Source organism: Pelophylax lessonae, assembly GCF_965119305.1.
Source record: "Pelophylax lessonae genome assembly, chromosome: 6".
NCBI lineage: Eukaryota > Metazoa > Chordata > Amphibia > Anura > Ranidae > Pelophylax > Pelophylax lessonae.
Window position 1 is genome coordinate 58,588,855 of NC_138773.1, and position 20,678 is coordinate 58,609,532.

The 20,678-nt window shown below is 42.5% G+C and overlaps 1 protein-coding gene across 1 annotated transcript in view; it reads left to right on the plus strand.

Annotated features, from left to right (window-relative positions):
- Positions 1–20,678, plus strand: part of LMF1 (lipase maturation factor 1) — a 641,107-nt gene that overhangs the window by 554,598 nt on the left and 65,831 nt on the right. The window contains exon 8 of the mRNA XM_082261255.1: positions 8,784–8,937. Within this exon, the coding sequence (XP_082117381.1) occupies positions 8,784–8,937 (154 nt within the window). The remainder of the gene's footprint in view (positions 1–8,783; positions 8,938–20,678) is intronic.

Here is a 20,678-nt window from a genome sequence, read left to right on the forward strand (position 1 = left end):
GATTTTCATTGAGTGTGTACACAACTTTCCATATCCATTTCAGAATATGCAAACAAAAATTTCCGACAAACTCCAAAATGTTTCCCGTATGAGAACAGAACGAGTGATTTTCATTAACCACTTAAGCCCTGGAATATTTTACCCCCTTCCTGACCAGGGCCTATTTTGCGATTCGGCACTGCGTGAATTTTTAACGGACAATTGCGCGGTCGTGTGACGCTGTACCCAAATGAAATTGACGTCCTTTTTTTCCCACAAACAGAGCTTTCTTTTGGTGGTATTTGATCACCTGTGCGATTTTTTGATCATGCGCTATAAACAAAAAAAGAGCGACAATTTTGCAAAAATAACAATATTTTTCACATTTTTTTATATGAAATTCCCCACACAAAAAATGTAAAAATCAAAATTTTTTAAAATTTTAGGCCAATTTGTTTTCTGCTACATATGTTTGGTAAAAAAAATCCCAAAAAGCATATTTTGATTGGTTTGCGCAAAAGTTATTGCGTTTACTAACTAAGGGAAAGATTTTTGTCAATTTTATTGGTTTTTTTTTTAACGAGTAATGGCGGCGATCTGCATTTTTTTTTTTTTGCGGGACTGCGACATTGCGGCGGACAGATCGGACCCTTGACTGACATTTTTGACACTTTTGGGGGTACCAGTGACATTACTACAGTAATCAGTGCTATACATATGCACTGTTACTGTAAAAATGACACTGGGAGGGAAGGGGTTAACTTTATTGGAGAGGGAGGGGTTAAGTGTGTCCCTAGGGGCGTGCTTCTAACTGTGATTGGATGTGGCTGTGTGTGTAACAGCACAGATCAACGGTCATACATAGCAGGACCGAGTGATCTGTGCTTTTACACAGGGAAGAATGACAGGCGGCTTTGTTTACAATAGCCGCCTGCCTTTCTCCCTCTCCACCCGATGATCGCGAGTGACCGGCGGACCCGATGTCACATGCGCGGGCTTCTTAGTGAACGAGCGGGGGCGGGAGCGCGCCTCCGGCGGCTCGCATCTCGCCCCCGGCGGCGCACACTCGCCCCCTGTTTGCTCCCAGGCTAGTGACGTACCGGTACGTCACTTTGCCTGGGAGGGGCTGACCGCCGCCATATATAGTCGGGCGGCGGTCGGCAAGTGGTTAAACCACTTGCCGACCAGCCACCGCAGTTATATGCAGTTATACTAGTTATACAGATTTTCAATGGGGTTTAGGTCTGGGTTCTGACTAGGCACTAACAGTGGTTGAAGGAGAAAAATATGAATGTCCTTACATGGCTTAGTCAGAGCCCAGACTTAAAACCTATTGAAAACTGTGGAATGACTTGAAGACTGCAGTCCACAAATAGTCACCATCAAATTTAACCGAACTTGAGCAGTTCTGCAAAGAAGAGTGGGCAAATATTGCAAAGTCTGGATGTGTAAAGTTAGTAGAGACATTTTCCAATAGAGTAAAGGCTGTAATTAGAGGTGGTTCAACAAACGTTTGAAAAAAGGGGGGGGGGTTGATCCTTTTTCCAACCAAGTGATTCTGTTTTTTATTTTTTTTTCTGTTGGTTGATGTTATATCTTTCTCTTGGATGTTAGAAGTTGCACTAGTAAATACAGCTAGATAATACAAAAACTGTGTCTGTCTACATTTCAGGCTGCAAAGCAGCAAAATGTGATATTAAAGGGGGGTGATTCTTTTCTATATCCACTGTACAGCACATGCCTTCAACGAGGTGCCCATAAAGCAAATGCACTGAAGCTTCAGTCATTTTTTATCTCAGAATCCCTTTAGATGTGCTTGCTCCCCTCTGGACTCTGCTAGCAAAATGTGTCTAGAGAGGAAGCACACCTAATGGGATTCTGGACATGGCTGCTTTGTTATAACCTTGTATGTTTAGATGCCATTGTTTAAAATAATTGACAAGGCCCTTAAAAACAATGGACTGTTTAGAAATAAATGTCTAATTAAGTATGAAAATACCTCCGGAAGACTTCCAATGAATATCAAATACCATTTTTTTTACCTATATTTCTTATTTTCCTAGAATGGAGGAGCCAGCATGACCTGTTTGTTTATATGTAGCTATCAGAAATGTTCACTGGTTATGCCACATCTCATTTCCCTGATGGCTTAGCATGGGAACAAGGTTTGTTCATTGGTCAGCTGGGCTCAGACGCCATCCTGCCCCATCTATCACTTGCAGCACCTTTTCCCCTGTGTAGTACTGGCAGGCTGTTGCAGGAATAAAAATGTTCCCAAGTGCTCTCAGCGCGTAGCTGAAAAATGCAGTTCTCTGCGGTGGCATGGAAGCATACAAAATAATCACCAGCATGTGCCATTCAATATACAAAGCGCCCCAGAAATCTAAGTACCAGCTGTTTTTTTTTTTTCTTGTTACCATACTAGAGCTGATCATAGAATTATAGCATGCAGGCTCCCATTACTAAGAATTATGTAGGTCTGAACCAGTAAAAAAGGCCAATTTCTATAATGCCATAACAGTTCCCACAATTGTGCCTTGTGTAGCTGGACTTCCACCATATTGTAGTGGAGGATGGGTACACAGATAGCTACTAATAAAGCAGCTGACAAAATATAAATATGGCATTTTCCATTTTCCATGGCTGTTTTTTCTAAAGGTATATAAAATTGTGAAATTTCAAGTTAAGGAAGTGAAATGTTGTGAGAAAGCAGTGAAAACATGGTGTAACTGCTTGCAAAATGATGAAATAGTAAAAATCTGGAAAAAAAATCAGAGGGGAGGAACACTGAATAGACTTGTTGATTGGTTGGCTCTGCTGGAAGGTTATCCATCCAAGAACTGCTCAACTGGACTTTTTCTGTAATGTTGGATACTTTTTGCTACTAATCCAAGGACGTTCCTCAGTTCAAATGAGCCTGCAGAACATATTTCAACATTTTTTACTCCATAGGTAACTTATGTGGCTAAATGTTGGGGCATGTTCTTGAGATTTATTTGAACTGAGGAGGATCCATGGATGTCTTCAACATTACAAAACAAAGTTTGTTGAGTTACTACTACTACTACTAGATATACTGTTATGACCTGGATAATCGAGAACCTTCACAGCAAAGATGAGTTCAAACTGCAGAATAACTGCAGAACCTAAATTGTAAATGAGGCTACTGGATAAATAAATACATGTGCCTGGACCACAGCTGCAAACACTGTCAGATAATGATGAAGATGGGTGAAGGTCCAGCACCACAGTATAACATGCACATAGAATTCATGTTACTTCATTGCAGATCCATCAAGTCAAGGGGGAATCCAATATCCAAAAAAGGTTGGTGCGTTTCAGCCTTGTAACGTAGGACTAAGGCCCAGTAGGGGGCTGAAACACATCAACCTTTATTGTATATTGGACTCCCCCTTGACTTGATGGATCTGCAATAAAGTAACATGAATGTTATGCACATGTTATACTGTGTTGCCAGATCTTCATTCATCTTAAAGAGCAAAGATAAGACATTAGCGTAACACAGTGCACACCGATGCTGGGGGTGCAGTTGTTCATCTCATACGCCTGCATCTGGCAATTAGAAGACTACAGCATGCTGTCATCCTACTTCAGCACTTTGCTAGCAGTTTAGCTCTAGGTGTACAAACCTAGAGTGGGCAAACTTTAAGTACACAGTACAAATGCATGCACATTGCAGGATTAGGCCTTGCTCACACAGACATAGTACAGTGTACATCCTTGCATGGGCAGTGTTTGCCCACAAGGGGACTCACAGGTGTTCCATGCATCCTCGTGCAGGCAGTCCCATTCATGTCATTTGGGACACAGCAGCTGCACAGACACAGCCGTTGCTTCCAATTTGACATCAGTGTGCATTTGGGGATATCTACCCGCATGGTTGTCTGGGCGAAAGCAGCAACTGTGTCTGTGCAGCCACTGCATCCCAATTGACATAAATGGGGCTGCCGCACAGGGATGCATGGAAAACCTGTGCGTCCCTGTGCGGCCAAACATGGCCCTTGTATGGATGTAAACTCGTACACCCATGTGAACAAAGTCCTAGCAACATCAATAGTTATTAATCATTATATATATATATATATATATATATATATATATATACACACACTGACCAGCCAAAAAAAAAAAGTTGCCACCAAATGAAAAAGTAGACCGCCTTTAGCTTTGATTATGGCACGCATTCGCTGTGGCATTGTTTCGATAAGCTTCTGCAATGTCGCAAGATTTATTTCCGTCTAGTGTTGCATTCATTCTTCACCAAATGATGGGAGAGTCAGACCACTGAGCAAAGCCTTCACCGGCGCATCCCAAAGATTCTCAATGGGGTTAAGTTCTGGGTTCTGTGATGGCCAATCCATGTATGAAAATGATGTCCCATGCTCCCTGAACCACTCTTTTACAATTTGAGCCCGAGGAATCCTGGCATTGTCATCTTGGAATATGCCGTGCCATCAGGGAAGAAAAAATTCATTGATGGAATAACCTGGTCATTCAGTATATTCAGGTAGTCAGCTGACCTCATTCTTTGGGCACATGCAGTAACTATCCAATAGGATAGTTACTGCATGCTTAGTTAATTCCAGGTGGTGACTTTCTTTTATGCGGGGCAGTGTGTGTATGTATATATATATATATATATATATTGTGGGATTGATTAGCTCGGTGGCGGGTGTGGATGACCCCTTGGGGGGGTTAGTTACACAGGGAGATAGCCGAGAAGTGGTTGCAAACAACAGTTTAGTTTATTCATGCAGTTTTCTTCACCAGACTGCAAGCGTCAAAAACATCCAAAATAAAATAAAACACAAAATAAATCCTTGCCACTGTGGGCGGCTACCTTCTCACACACAGGAACCTACCTACTGTTGGGCAGACTTGGCTGATCATACAGCAGACTATCAATAGTCCATTTATTATCTCTTCACATCGAGAATGTCCCTTGAACATGTCCCTTTTCTCTTCACCTAGAACACATTCCTTTGTTTGTCTCTTCACATAGCAACCATTCCTTTGCTTGTCTCTTCACATAGCAAACAGTGCATTTATTTCTTTCCACATAGAAATAGTCCAAGACCTCACCTTGAGTAGTCTTCACACTTTTTACCCTCCTCAGCACACATCGCTCCAGGAGGTCTTCCCCATGCTCACACAGCTTCAGGGGGCATCCCTTCTCCCATGCCCACACAGCGTCGGGAGGCACACATCTGACTGTCCTCCTCTCCCCAGCTCACACAGCGTCAGGAGGCAGCAATCAATAGACTTCCTTTGGACAAATTATAGAGGCCTTAACTTCCTCATTCCGAACAGCTGAAGGACTTTCAACTTCCTTAAGCCGTCCTGGCTACCTTTCCTGCTGCCTTTGCAGCCGACACCCTATAGTAATTGGTGAACTGTCTAAACCAGGTGGAAATGTATCTCCTGTCTGTGACTACATCCACAGATTTACCTGACTTCCTGTCACAATATACAGTGGGTACGGAAAGTATTCAGACCCCCTTAAATTTTTCACTCTTTGTTATATTGCAGCCATTTGCTAAAATCATTTAAGTTCATTCTTCTTCCTCATGAATGTACACATAGCACCCCCATACTGACAGAAAAACACAGAATTGTTGACATTGTTGCAGATTTATTAAAAAAGAAAAACTGAAATATCACATGGTCCTAAGTATTCAGACCCTTTGCTGTGACACTCGTATATTTAACTCAGGTGCTTTCCATTTCTTCTGATCATCCTTGAGATGGTTCTACACCTTCATTTGAGTCCAGCTGTGTTTGATTATACTGATTGGACTTGATTAGGAAAGTCACACACCTGTCTATATAAGACCTTCCAGATCACAATGCATGTCAGAGCAAATGAGAATCATGAGGTCAAAGGAACTGCCTGAAGAGCTCAGAGACAGATTTGTGGCAAGGCACAGATCTGGCTAAGGTTACAAAAAGATTTCTGCTGCACTTAAGGTTCCTAAGAGCACAGTGGCCTCCATAATCCTCAAATGGAAGACGTTTGGGACGACCAGAACCCTTCCTAGAGCTGGCTGTCCGGCCAAACTGAGCTATCGGGGGAGAAGAGCCTTGGTGAGAGAGGTAAAGAAGAACCCAAAGATCACTGTGGCTGAGCTCCAGAGATGCAGTCAGGAGATGGGAGAAAGTTGTAGAAAGTCAACCATCACTGCAGCCCTCCACCAGTCGGGGCTTTATGGCAGAGTGACCCGACGGAAGCCTCTCCTCAGTGTAAGACACATGAAAGCCCGCATGGAGTTTGCTAAAAAACACCTGAAGGACTCCAAGATGGTGAGAAATAAGATTCTCTGGTCTGATGAGACCAAAATAGAACTTTTTGGCTTTAATTCTAAGCGGTATGTGTGGAGAAAACCAGGCACTGCTCATCACCTGTCCAATACAGTCCCAACAGTGAAGCATGGTGGTGGCAGCATCATGCTGTGGGGGTGTTTTTCAGCTGCAGGGACAGGACGACTGGTTGCAATCGAGGGAAAGATGAATGCGGCCAAGTACAGGGATATCCTGGACAAAAACCTTCTCCAGAGTGCTCTGGACCTCAGACTGGGCCGAAGGTTTACCTTCCAACAAGACAATGACCCTAAGCACACAGCTAAAATAATGAAGGAGTGGCTTCACAACAACTCTGTGACTGTTCTTGAATGGCCCAGCCAGAGCCCTGACTTAAACCCAATTGAGCATCTCTGGAGAGACCTAAAAATGGCTGTCCACCAACGTTTACCATCCAACCTGACAGAACTGGAGAGGATCTGCAAGGAGGAATGGCAGAGGATCCCCAAATCCAGGTGTGAAAGACTTGTTGCATCTTTCCCAAAAAGACTCCTGGCTGTATTAGATCAAAAGGGGGCTTCTACTAAATACTGAGCAAAGGGTCTGAATACTTAGGACCATGTGATATTTCAGTTTTTCTTTTTTAATAAATCTGCAACAATGTCAACAATTCTGTGTTTTTCTGTCAGTATTTGGTGCTATGTGTACATTCATGAGGAAGAAGAATGAACTTAAATGATTTTAGCAAATGGCTGCAATATAACAAAGAGTGAAAAATTTAAGGGGGTCTGAATACTTTCCGTACCCACTGTATATATACACACACACACACTATATTCCTAAAAGTATTGGGACGCCTGCCTTTACACTCACATGAATGTTAATGGCATCCCAGTCTTAGTCTGTAGGGTTCAATATTGAGTTGGCCCACCCTTTGCAGCTATAACAGCTTCAACTCTTATGGGAAAGCTGTCCACTAGGTTTAGGAGTGTGTCGATGGGAATATTTTACCATTCTTCCAGAAGCGTATTTGTGAGGTCAGGCACTGATGTTTGAGAGAAGATCTGGCTCACATCTCTGCTCTATATCATCCCAAAGGTTTTCTATCGGGTTGAGGTCAGGACTGTGTGCAGGTCAGTCAAGTTCCTGCTCCCCAAACTCACTCATCCATGTCTTTATGGACCTTGCTTTGTGCACTGGTCCAAATTATTTAGTGTAGGGGGATTATGGTGCAGGGGGTTGTTTTTCAGGGGTTGGGCTTGGCCCCATAGTCCCTGTGAAGAGAGCTCTTGAAGGAATCAGCATACCAAGACATTTTGGACAATTTCATGCTCCCAACTTTGTGGGAACAGTTTGGGGATGGCCCTTTCCAGTTCCAACATGACTGCGCACCAGTGCACAAAGCAAGGTCCATAAAAACATGGATGAGTAAGCTTAGGGTGGAGGAAGTTGATTGGCCTGCAAAGAGTCCTGACCTCAACCCGATAGAACACCTTTGGGATGAATTATAGTGGAGACTGCGATCCGGGCCTTCTCGTCCACATTAGTGCCTGACTTCGCAAATGCGCTTCTGAAAGAATGGTCAGACATTGCCATAGACACACTCCTAAACCTTGTGGACAGCCTTCCCAGAAGAGTTGAAGCTGTTATAGCTGCAAAGGGTGGGCCAACTCAATACTGAATTCTACGGACTAAGACTGGGATGCCAAGTTCATGTGCGTGTAAAGGCAGATGTCCCAATACTTTTGACAATATAGTGGATATATATATATATATATATATATATTCATAAATGGCCCATAATAAACTTGGTGCTGTGTTTTTCACTTTTGGATCATTGCAAAAGACAAGGGTGATCTCTTTTTTCCTTCAGAAAGGTATGATTAACCTCTGTATGGTACAAGCTGTGAAGATGTGGAACAGTCCTCCAAATGAGCTGGTTCTAGCCAGTTCTTTAGACTGTTTTATAAAAGCCTGGATGTGTTTCTAGATAAGTAAAATAACTGTCATTGTAGGTTGTAGATACAGGGGGTTTCTTATAGGACCAGGAGGGATAAAGCAAATTGGATCATGGGCAATATGGGATATTTATTTTACCTTCCCCTGGATCATTTACAGGTTAAGGGTTTTGAGGATAGAGGTTATTATTTTTTTTAATTTTTATTCTTCAGCTGAACTCAATAGACGTGCCTTTTAGTCTGACTAATTATGTAACAATGAGGACCTGGACATATTGCTAGACGGCAGTCTAGAACCTTTCATTATACACAGAATAGTGTTACTGCAATATGATGTGTGGGAAGCTTTGTCCCACTCCTGGAAGCCCTGCCGCCCTAGGCTACAACGGCCAATGTTGGCTGTATGGAAATCCAGTCCAGGGAGCTCTGCTATTAGGCTCTTCAACCAGAACCGCTATTGACTTTTGAAAATGTATTTTTTTGGGAAGCTCTCAGATACACCCAGCTAATCTAGCCATTTTCACTTAGGTTCCTACATCCGCCAGATTCTACATGTGTCTCTGGGTGTCCTCATTGCCTATCTCAGTGTCCCCGTCGTTGTGAACCTGATGAGCTCCAAGCAACTTATGAACACGTCATTCAACCCTCTACGGATTGTCAACACATATGGAGCCTTTGGCAGGTACTATATAGCTTAAATTTCAAAGAGAAAACTCAATGTTGAAGCATAACTCTAACTCCTACACCAAAGAATCGAGCAAAGTACTGAAATGATGATAAAAAAAAGACCATGGCAACACAAAGTTTTTTTTATTTGTGTGCATTTTGAAATAAATGTGCTTCTGTGAATTTTTTGTTATATGTCCACCTTGAACCTCTGGAGTGCTAATATTGGGACAGGATTTTTGGTTTTCATTTAGAGCTTAAATCCAGCCAAAAGTATGTTTTACTCATTTTCGATAAAGTGAAGTTGAAAGAAAGACTGGGGGCGGTGAGGCTGTAGGTAAAAGCCAGCCAAATCATTTAGTTCCATTTTGGATGGTGTTAGAACCTCTGTCAGTTGTTTTTTGTCATCTATATCCTGTTTGGTTAGATTTCTCCTCTTTTCCTGGTTAGTCTTTGGGACAGGAAGTCAAATTAATTCTCGCTGAAACACTGACCGCTATAAAACAATGGTTCTAACCTTTCCCTCCCCTATAAAAAACTAAAAAAAAAAATGTTATTGGAGTTGTGCTTTAACTGCTTGTTTGAATATTTTGTTGTTTCCGCTCTACAGTCTTTCATGTTATGGTTTGATTGTAGTTCCACTTCAGTAGAAGAGCTCTCGCCAAATATGTAATTTCACATCCAGGTCATGGAATTGTACTATTCAGCAATCACAATTACCTGAAATCCTCTATTACACTGAGCTGACACCAGCCAGTTGAAAGCTATTATAAGTTCCTGCAATACTTTTGGCAACTTTGGGGGCCACTTCAATAGACATCGAAAATTTGGGCAGTTTTGGGACTTTACATGAGACACCGGCGAGCACTGCTCAGCGTCTCCATCCCTGTATATAACAGAATATATTATATATAGTATATGAAGAGAAAAAGGGGATTAAAGAAGGTGTGTGTGTGTGTGTGTAGAAACCAACCGGCCCTTAGTTTGCTATACTTACCCACCAGTCTGCTGACAAACCAAATAAACCTGTCTAACATAATTGGTTAAAAACAGGGGTTTAGTTAACACACATTTGCAAACGCATGTATAAGCTGCAGGCCACTCCAAGGCACCCTGTGTATCCTGCAGTCCTAACACTACTCAAACTGAGTGTCTCCAACATGGGAGTACATGAATGCTAATGGATGGATGGGAAACAGGTGAGCTCCTGCAATACTTTTGGCGACTTTGGGGGCTACTTCAATAGACATCTGTGCATGAACCGGCACAGATGTCTTTCAAGTGGCCCACAAAGTCAGACTGAAATGCGGCTTTGAAATCATGTGACTTCATCTCAATGTGAACGAGGGCTAAAACCTGAAAATACCAAAAGAACATGCTGCACTAATTCCAACACTAATAATAAATTGATAAGTTATCCAATTAAAACCAAAATACACCCACAGGAGTATACGTGATATTCATATAAAAACCTAAACTCACTTATAGTAAGTCCAAATGTGAAATGTAGAACATTAGAGTCCAGAACAAATGTGAAGGAAGGTGATAATATCCACCAGTGTGAACAATTGAAAGATGAGGGTATCTTGAAGTAAGCTGAAAGATCCTCCACCAGGTAACACCATGCAGGCTTACAAGATAGCCATGACATTCTGATTACAGAAAAGTCAGAATGCACATCGCTCAAAAAGCATCATAGGGATCTTCTCAAATTAAGTCATCAGGAGGTTAGGTATGCTCCCAATTATCACAAAAGGTGCGTTAAAAGAAACTCATTAATTGTACATTCATCCATGTGTTTTCATACCGAAGATAAAAGCAGAAAGCACCACGTAGTGTATACCAGTAAAAAGATATCTTTATTTTAACCACTTTAGCCCCGGAGGATTTGGCTGCTCAAAGACCAGTCCCTATTTTGCGATTTGGCACTGCGTGACTTTAAAGGCCAATTACGCGGTCGTGCGACGCTGTACCCTTTTTTTCCCCACAAACAGAGCTTTCTTTTGGTGGTATTTGATCACCTGTGCGATTTTTATTTTTTGCACTATAAACAAAAAAAGAGCGACAATTTTGAAAAAATAACAATATTTTTCACATTTTTTATATGAAATTCTCAAAATAAAATGTAAAAATCTAATTTTTTTTTACATTTTAGGCCAACTTGTTTTCTGCTACATATTTTTGGGGAAAAAAATCGCAATAAGCGTATTTTGATTGGTTTGCACAAAAGTTATTGCTTTTAGACCCCGTTCACACTGGGGCGATCCGACTTGCCAGGGCGACCTCACAGGTCGCGGCGTGCAGCTCGCACCGCGACCTCGGAGCGGCCGGCACGGACTTCATAACATTGAAGTCAATGCAGGTCGCTCCAGGTCGCCCCAAAGAAGCTCCGGACCCTTTTTCTAAGTCGGAGCGACTTGTGTTGCTCCTATTAGAACGGGTCCACAGCTTCTCTATGGCAGGCGACCTACGGCGACCTGTCAGGTGACCAGGTCGCCCCAGTGTGAACGGGGTCTAACTAACTACGAGAAAGATTTTTGTCATTTTCATTGTTTTTTTTAACTAGTAATGGCAGCAATCTGCGATTTTTTTTTTTTTTTTTTTGCGGGACTGCGACATTGCGGCAGACAGATGGGACCCCTAACTGACATTTTTGACACTTTTGGGGGTACCAGTTACATTACTACAGTAATCAGTGGTATAAATATGCACTGTTACTGTAAAAATGACACTGGCAGGGAAGGGATTAACTTTACTGGTGATCAAGGGGTTAAGTGTGTCCCTAGGGGCGTGATTCTAACTGTCAGGGGGCGTGGCTTGTGAAGTAATCACAGAGACATGCGATCCTATATAGCAGGATCGCATAGCCTCTGTCATTACTTCAGGGAGAATGACAGACAGCTGTGTTTACATCAGCCGTCTGTCTTTCTCCCTATGCTGCGGGAGATTGCGAGTGGCTCCCCAGCTGACGAGCGGGGGCGGGAGCGCACCTCCGGCGGCACGCGTGCACCCCTAGCTGCTCCCAGGCAAGCGCCGTACATGTTGTCTGAAGCTGATTGGTTTCTGTACAGGGCTGCAGCAAATGTTTCACTCTCCAGTTTTAGTAAATCCCCCTTTGTATATATTAGCTTCAGTTTTATACTTTTCCTGTTCCTCTGCACTAACCCTTAAACTACAGTTTCTGTCTGATATACACCAATCAGCCATAATATCTTGACCACCCACCATAACCCATCGAGGCTTGGACCTCCACTGGACCTCTGAAGGTATGCTGTGGTATCTGGCAGCAAGCTGTCAGTAGTAGATCTTTTAAGTGTTGTAAGTTGCGAAGTGGTACCTCCATGGATGGGACTTGGTTTTACAGCACATCCCACAAATGCTTGATTGGACTGAGTGCTGGAGAATTTGGAGGCCAGGTTAACACCTTGATGCTGTGTTCCTCAAGCCATTCTTGAATTTATCAGACCAGGCTACCTTCTTCTATTGCTCCACGGTCCAGTTCTGATGCCCACATGAGCTGCAGTTTTGGGGTTGCTCTGACCCAGTCATCTAGTCATTACAATTTGGCCCTTGTCAAAGTCACTTAAATCCTTATGGTTGTCCATATTTTCTGTTATCCAAACATCAACTTCAGGGGGAGAATGTTTACTTGCTGCTTAATATATCCCATCCACTTTCAGATACCCTAGTAGTGAGATAATCATTCTTGTTCACTTTACCCGTCAATGGTCATAATGTTATGGCTGATCGGTGTGCATATTATGTTATTGTAAGTCTCTATCCCTTTTACTCTAGATTTACCTAAAGTCTGTTTTGGTTGTACTTGTTTGTGTTGAGAATGGAACGGTGTGTTCTGTGCCGACGTTGAAGATGGTTGGCATTACCAGTGGAATTCTGGGTATTCCAGGCCAAGAAAGGTGACATTCCCCAGACCTAATAGCAAAGGAGAGAAACACTTTTACAGAGCACTGGAAAATATTTCTGTATTGTCGCTTCAGGCTCTTTCCCTAATTTCAGATACCCCAAGCAAGTCCAGCTGTTTCAGGCTTTAGAAATTAGGTGAGGAAGTTTAAGAGACCCAGTTGTCCTTTGTTCCTCCTTTCTCCTCTATGTTAGAGGGCACAGGGAAGAGCTCCGGCCCTTTTTAAGCTATTAACCCAGGTGTGGCCAAAGTTTTTCCAATGACATGTTTTGTTATTGGTTTCTTCCATACTTTATGCACTGCACAAGAGTAAAGTTTGATGTAAGCGAGATAAATATAAAGTATGCAAAGTGTTTCTTCAGTGTTGTCACATGAAAAGTTATAATAAACTATTTACAAAAGTGTGAGAGGTGTACTAACTTTTGTGAGATACTGTATAAGCTACTTTTGAGGCACCATCAGTGCCCATAGTGCTGCCAGTCAGTGCCCATCAGTGCCTGCTCATCTAGGCACTGATGAGCACTGACTGGCAGCACTGTGGGCACTGATGGTGCTGCCCATCAGTGCTCATCAGTGCCATCCGTCAGTGTCCATCAGTGCCACCCGCCAGTGCCCATCAGTGCCGCCTATCAGTGCCCATCAGTGCGGCCCGTCAGTGCCGCCTCTCAGTGCCCAGCAGTGCCACCTCTCAGTGCCCAGCAGTGCCGCCTCTCAGTGCTCATCAGTGCCGCCTATCAGTGCTCATCAGTGCCGCCTATCAGTGCCGCCTATCAGTGCGGCATATTAGTACCACCTCATCAGTGCCCATAAGTGCCACCTCATCAGTGCCCATCAGTGCCACCTCATCAGTGCCCATCAGTGCTGCCCATCAGTGCCGCCTCATCAGCGCACATCAGTAAAGGAGAAAAATTTATTTATTTTCAAAATTTACTCGCAGAAAATAAGAAAACTTTTTTTTTTTTCAAAATCTTCTGTTGTAAAAAATAAAAACCCCAGAGGTGATTAAATACCACCAAAAGAAAGCTCTATTTGTGTGAAAAAAATGATAAAATATGATAGCCCTCTAGTTCCTCCTGTTTTGAACTGTATTGTAACTGTATTGTCTTCCTTCACATTGTAAAGCGCTGCGCAAACTGTTGGCGCTATATAAATCCTGTATAATAATAATAATAATAAATAATAAAATTTTCATATGGGTACAGTGTAGCATGACCGCGCAATTGTCATTCAAAGTGTGAGAGCGCTGAAAGCTAAAAATTGGTCTGGATGGGAAGGGGGTTTAAGTGCACAGTAGGCAAGTGGTTAATGTCTAAATTGCTGGCAACAAAAGTGAGTACACCCCTAAGTGAACATGTCCAAATTGGGCCCAAAGTGTCAATATTTTGTGTGGCCACCATTATTTTCCAGCACTGCCTTAACCCTCTTGGACATGGAGTTCACCAGAGCTTCACAGGTTGCCACTGGAATCCTCTTCAACTCCTCCATGACGACATCATGGGCTGGTGGATGTTAGAGACCTTACGCTCCTACGCTTTCCGTTTGAGAATGCCCCACAGATACTCAATAGCGTTTAGGTGTGGAGACATGCTTGGCCAGTCCATCACCTTTACCCTCAGCTTCTTTAGCAAGGCAGTGGTCATCTTGGAGGTGTGTTTGAGGTCAATATCATGTTGGAATACTGCCCTGCGGCCCAGTCCCCGAAGGGAGGGTATGTCAAAGTACATGTTGGCATTTATGGTTCCCTCAATGAACCGTAGCGCCCCAGTGTCGGCAGCACTCATGCAGCCCCAGACCATGACACTCCCACCACCATGCTTGACTGTAGGCAAGACACACTTGTCTTTGTACTCCTCACCTGGTTGCCGCCACACATGCCTGACACCATCTGAACCAAATAAGTTTATCTTGGTCTCAGCAGACCACAGGGCATGGTTCCAGTAATACATATCCTTAGTCTGATTGTCCTCAATAAAACTGTTTAGGGGCATTCTTGTGCATAATCTTGAGGCTTCCTTCTGGGATGACAGCCATGCAGACCAATTTGATGCAGTGTACAGCATATGGTATGAGCACTGGCAGGCTGACCAATCACCCCTTCAACTTTTGTAGCAATTCTGGCAGCACTCATACGTCTATTTCCCAAAGACAACCCCTGGATATGATTCTGAGCACGTGCACTCAACTTCATTGGTCGACCACGGCGAGGCCTGTTCTGAGTGGAACCTGTCCTGTTAAGCTGCTGTATGGTCTAAGCCAGTGGTCCTCAACCCTGGCCTACAGGGCCCACTAACAGGCCAGATTTTCAAGATAACTGAAATACATCCCAGGTGATATAATTTGCTGCTCAGTGATTGCAGTACTCTAGTCTGCATCACCCCAAGGTAATACCTAAAATCTGGCCTATTAGTGGGTCCTGTAGGCCAGGGTTGAGGACCACTGGTCTAAGCCACTGTGCTGCAGCTCAGTTTCAGGGTCTTGGCAATCTTCTTATAGCCCAGGCCATCTTTATGTAGAGCAATAATTCTTTTTTTCAGATCCTCAGAGAGTTCTTTGCCATGAGGTGCCATGTTGAACTTCCAGTGACCAGTATGAGAGAGTGAGAGCGATAACACCAAATTTAACATATCTGCTCCCCATTAACACCTGAGACCTTGTAACACTATTGAGTCACATGACACGGGGAGGGAAAATCGCAAATTGGGTCCAATTTGGACATTTTCACTTAGGGGTGTACTCACTTTTGTTGCCAGCAGTTTAGACATTAATGGCTGTGTGTTGAGTTATTTTGAGGGGACAGCAAATTGACACTGTTATACAAGCTGTACACTCACTACTTTACATTGTAGCAAAGTGTAATTTCTTCAGTGTTGTCACATGAAAAGATATAATAAAATATTTACAAAAATGTGAGGGGTGTACTCACTTTTTCTCACTCATCTAGGCTACCTGTTATAGGGGACATTAAACTGCTTGCTGCTTTGGGGTAGGGGCCAGGTCTAATGTAAATGGTAACTTCCCTGTAAAGCACCATAGCCACTGCATAAATGAGTAAAATAATTTTATATACTGGCCCTTTTATTGATATTTTACATTCAAATATTTACATACACTTCAATGTATTTTGAGGAGTTTGGCCACCGAAAACCGAGGCGCCCAGTTATTTTGTGCAGCCATGGAAAATGCAGACATGTTCTATATTTTCCTTTTCCATCTCTATTTTCTCTCTCGTGATTCTGGATTTCATGTTCCTGGCTGCCGCTAAAGGTAAACACATGTTAAGGGATTTTTTTTTTCTTGGGACAGTGCCGGCCAAATATGTATGCGGCCCAAGAGGGACGCATCTCTTCCAACCGAGCTTAAAGCCAGCAGTAACAGCTTCTGGCAAAATCTATCACCATAAAATCATCTCTACCTTCACTAAAGACAGTGTTTAAATATCTATCTATGATTGTCTGCAGCTGCCGCTTCCTATTCAGAGCAATATACCACCCAGAAAATAGATGTATGTATACATATACAGCGCCTTGAAAAAGTATTCATACCCCTTGAAATTTTCCACATTTTGTCATGTTACAACCAAAAACGTAAATGTATTTTTTGGGGATTTTATGTCATAGACCAACACAAAGTGTCTCATAATTGGGAAGTGGAAGAAAAATGATAAATGGTTTTCAAATTTTTTTACAAATAAATATCTGAAAAGTGTGGCATGTATTTATATTCACCCCCCTTTACTCTGATACCCCTAACTAAAATCTAGTGGAACAAATTGCCTTCAGAAGTCACCTAATTAGTGAACAGAGTCCACCTGTGTGTAATTTAATCTCAGTATAAATACAGCTGTTCTGTGAAGCTCTCAGAGGTTTGTTAGAGAACCTTAGTAAACAAACAGCATCATAAAGGCCAAGGAACACACCAGACAGGTCAGGGATAAAGTTTTGGAGAAGCTTAAAGCAGGGTTAGGTTATAAAAAAAGAAATATCCCATGCTTTGAACATCTTATGGAGCACTGTTCAATCCATCATCAAGAAAATGGAAGGAGTATGGCACAACTGAAAACCTATCAAGACATGGCCGTCCTCCTAAACTGACAGGCCGGGCAATGAGAGCATTAATCAGAGAAGCAGCCAAGAGGCCCATGGTAACTCTGGAGGAACTGCAGAGATCCACAGCTCAGGTGGGAGAATCTGTCCACAGGTTGACAATTAGTCGTGCACTCCACAAATCTGTCCTTTATGGAAAAGTGGCAAGAAGAAAGCCATTGTTAAAAGAAAGCCATAAGAGGTCCCATTTGCAGTTAGTGAGGAGCCATGTGGGGGTCACAGCAAACATGTGGAAGAAGGACTCAGGGGGGGGCTGAATACAAATGCACGCCACACTTTTCACATATTTATTTGTAAAAAAAATGTAAAAGCCATTTATCATTTTCCTTCCACTTCACAATTATGTGCCACTATGTGTTGGTCTATCACAATAAATACCAATAAAATACATTTACGTTTTTGGTTGTAACATGACAAAATGTGGAAAATATCAAGCGGTGTGAATACTTTTTCAAGGCACTGTATACAGTATATGGTACATTTCTAGTGCTGATCTGTGTTTATTAAAGTTGAAGTTTGAAGGACTCCGAACAAAATTGAAATACTTAGAGCCATTTTGCCTGTTGACCACTTGCCGACCGCCGCAAGTACATTTACTGTGGCAGTCAGCTCCTCCTGGGCAAAGCGACGTAGTACTACGTCGCTTGCCCAGGAGCCTGTAGGGGGCGAGCTCCTGCCCCCGCTTGTTCACGGCCATCCCTGCGCGAGTGACCGGCGGCTCCCATGTCCGCCGGTCACTGACAATCTCCTGCTGGAGAGGGAGAAAGGCAGGCGGCTGATGTAAACAAAGCCGCCTGTCATTCTCCCTGATGTAACTGCAGAGACTATAGATCCTGCTATGTACGATCGTATGTCTCTGTGGTTACATCAAAAGCCACGCCCCTTGACCGTTAAAAGCACGACCCTAGGGACACACTTAACCCCTGGATCTCTAATAAAGTTAACCCCTTCCCTGCCAGTGTCATTTTTACAGTAACAGTGCATATTTATAGCACTGATTATTGCAGTCACTGGTACCCCCAAAAGTGTAAAAAATGTCAGTCAAGGGTCCGATCTGTCTGCCACAATGTCGCAGTCCCGCAAAAAAGATTGCAGATCGCCGCCATTACTCGTTAAAAAAAAAAACAATAAAAATTACATAAATCTTTCTCTTAGTTAGTAAACACAATAACTTTTGCGCAAACCAATCGAAATACGCTTATTATGATTTTTTTTACCAATAATATGTAGCAGAAAACAAATTGGCCTAAAATGTTAAAAAAATTTTGATTTTTACATTTTTTTGGGGGGGAATTTCATATAAAAAAATTTGAAAAATATTGTTATTTTTTCCAAATTGACGCTCTTTTTTTGTTTATAGCGCAAAAAATAAAAATTGCACAGGTGATCAAATACCACCAAAAGAAAGCTCTGTTTGTGGGAAAAAAAGGACATCAATTTCATTTGGGGGGCGGGGGGGCTGCAGCTGATTGCAAACACCAGGCCACTCCTACAACAGAAATCTGCTGATCTGGGGAGTGTACAACCCAAACTCCAATGTGAATGGGACCTAAAAAAGACACCAGTTTCATTTAATTTACTTTAATTCATACATTTTTCAGTTGTTTTATGTTTTTTTTTTTTCTTTTCTTTTACAAATAAACATTTAATACAGTCTGCACCTATGACATAGGATTTACTTACAGAGCACTTTGGTTGTTCGAAACAAAGCCAACATATGTTTTCCCCCCTCTCTGTAATTGAAACATCAGACTGAGCCACTCCATTCATTCGGTATCAATAAACTGTATGTACAGTATATAGCCTATGTTATTTACAGTGAATCCAGAAAGTATTTACAGCGCTTCAATTTTTTCTCATTTTGTGATGTTACAGCCTTATTCCAACATGGATTACATTCATTATTTTTCTTAACATTCTACAAACAATACCACAGAATGACAATGTGAAATAGGTTTGTTTGAAATCTTTGCAAATTTATTCAAAATAAAAAAGCGAAAAATTCACATGTACATAAGTATTCATAGCGTTTGTCATGACACTCAAAATTTAGCTCATGTGCATCCTGATTCCTCTATTTATCTTTGAGATGTTTCTACAACTTGATTGGAGCCCCCCTGTGGTAAACTCAGTTGATTGGACATGATTTGGAAAGGCACACACCTGTCTATATAAGGTCCCACAGTGACTAGGGCTTATCAGTGCTAAAACCAGGTCATAAAGTCCAAGGAATTGTCTGTAGACCTCCAAGACAGGATTGTATAGAAGCATGGATCTGGGGAAGGGTACAGAATAATTTTTGCAGCCTTGAAGGTCCCAATGAGCACAGTGGCCTCCATCACCCGTAAATGGGAGATTTTTTTGGACCACCAGGACTCTTGTTAGAGCGGGCTGCCCAGCTAAACTAAGGGTTTGGGAGAGAAGGGCCTTAGTCAGGGAGATTACCAAGAACCCAATGGTCACTCTGACAGAGGTCCAGCGTTTCTCTGTGGAGAGAGGAGAAACTTCCAGAAGAACAACCATCACTGCAGCACTCCACCAATCAGGCCTGTATGGTAGAGTGGCCAGACGGAAGATATTCCTCAGTAAAAGGCACATGGCAACCTGCCTGGAGTTTGCTAAAAGGCACCTGAAGGACTCTTAGACCATGAGAAACAAAATTCTCTGGTCTGATGAAACAAAGATTGAACTCGTTGGCCTGAATGGCAAGCGTCATGTTTGAAGGAAACCAGGCACCTCTCATCACCTGGCCAATACCATCCCTACATTGAAGCATGGTGGTGGAAGCATCATGCTGTGGGGATGTTTTTCAGTGGCAGAAACTGGGAGACTAGTCAGGATGGAGAGAAAGATGAATGCAGCAATGTACAGAGACATGCTTGACGAAAACCTGCTCCAGAACACCCTGGACCTCAGACTGGGGCAAAGGGTCATCTTCTAACAGGACAACGATCCTAAGCACACAGCCAAGATAACAAGAGTAGCTACAGGACAACTCTGTGAATGTCCTTGAGTGGCTCAGCCAGAGCCCAGACTTGAACCCAATTGAATATCTCTGGAGAGATCTGAAAATGGCTGTGCACCGACGCTCCCCATCCAACCCGATTTAGCTTGAGAGGTCCTGCAAAGAAGAATGGGACAAACTGCCCAAAAATAGGTGTACCATGCCTGTAGCATCATACTCAAAAAGACTTGAGGCTGTAATTGGTGCCAAAAGTGCTTCAACAAAATACTGGGCAAAGGCTGTGAATACTTATGTACATGGGATTTTTTTTTTTTTTTTTTTTTTTAATAAATTTGAAAAGATTTCAAACAAACTTCTTTCACATTGTCTTTATGGGATATTGTTTGTAGAATTTTGAGGAAGATAATGAATTTAATCCATTTTGGAATAAAGCTGTAACATAACAAAATGTGGAAAAAATGAAGATCTATGAATATTTTCCGGATTCACTGTATATACTGTACATTAAGAATCAACTTCAAACAGAGCGCTTGAGTCAGTCCACATGCCAGGCTCCAATTTAGGGCTTTTTGCTTATTTGTTACCAGGATAGTAGATATACTGCGTTTTCCATTGCAAGAGTTCGTATCAGCTTATTCGGCAAGAAACAACGCTCAGCTTCCTAGCTAAGGTGACCATTTCTCACTGTTGCTCCGATTCCACTTGCAATTGAGATTGGTTCTTGTCTGTTCTTAGCACAAACAGACTCTGTGTGTTCTGCTCTTAGA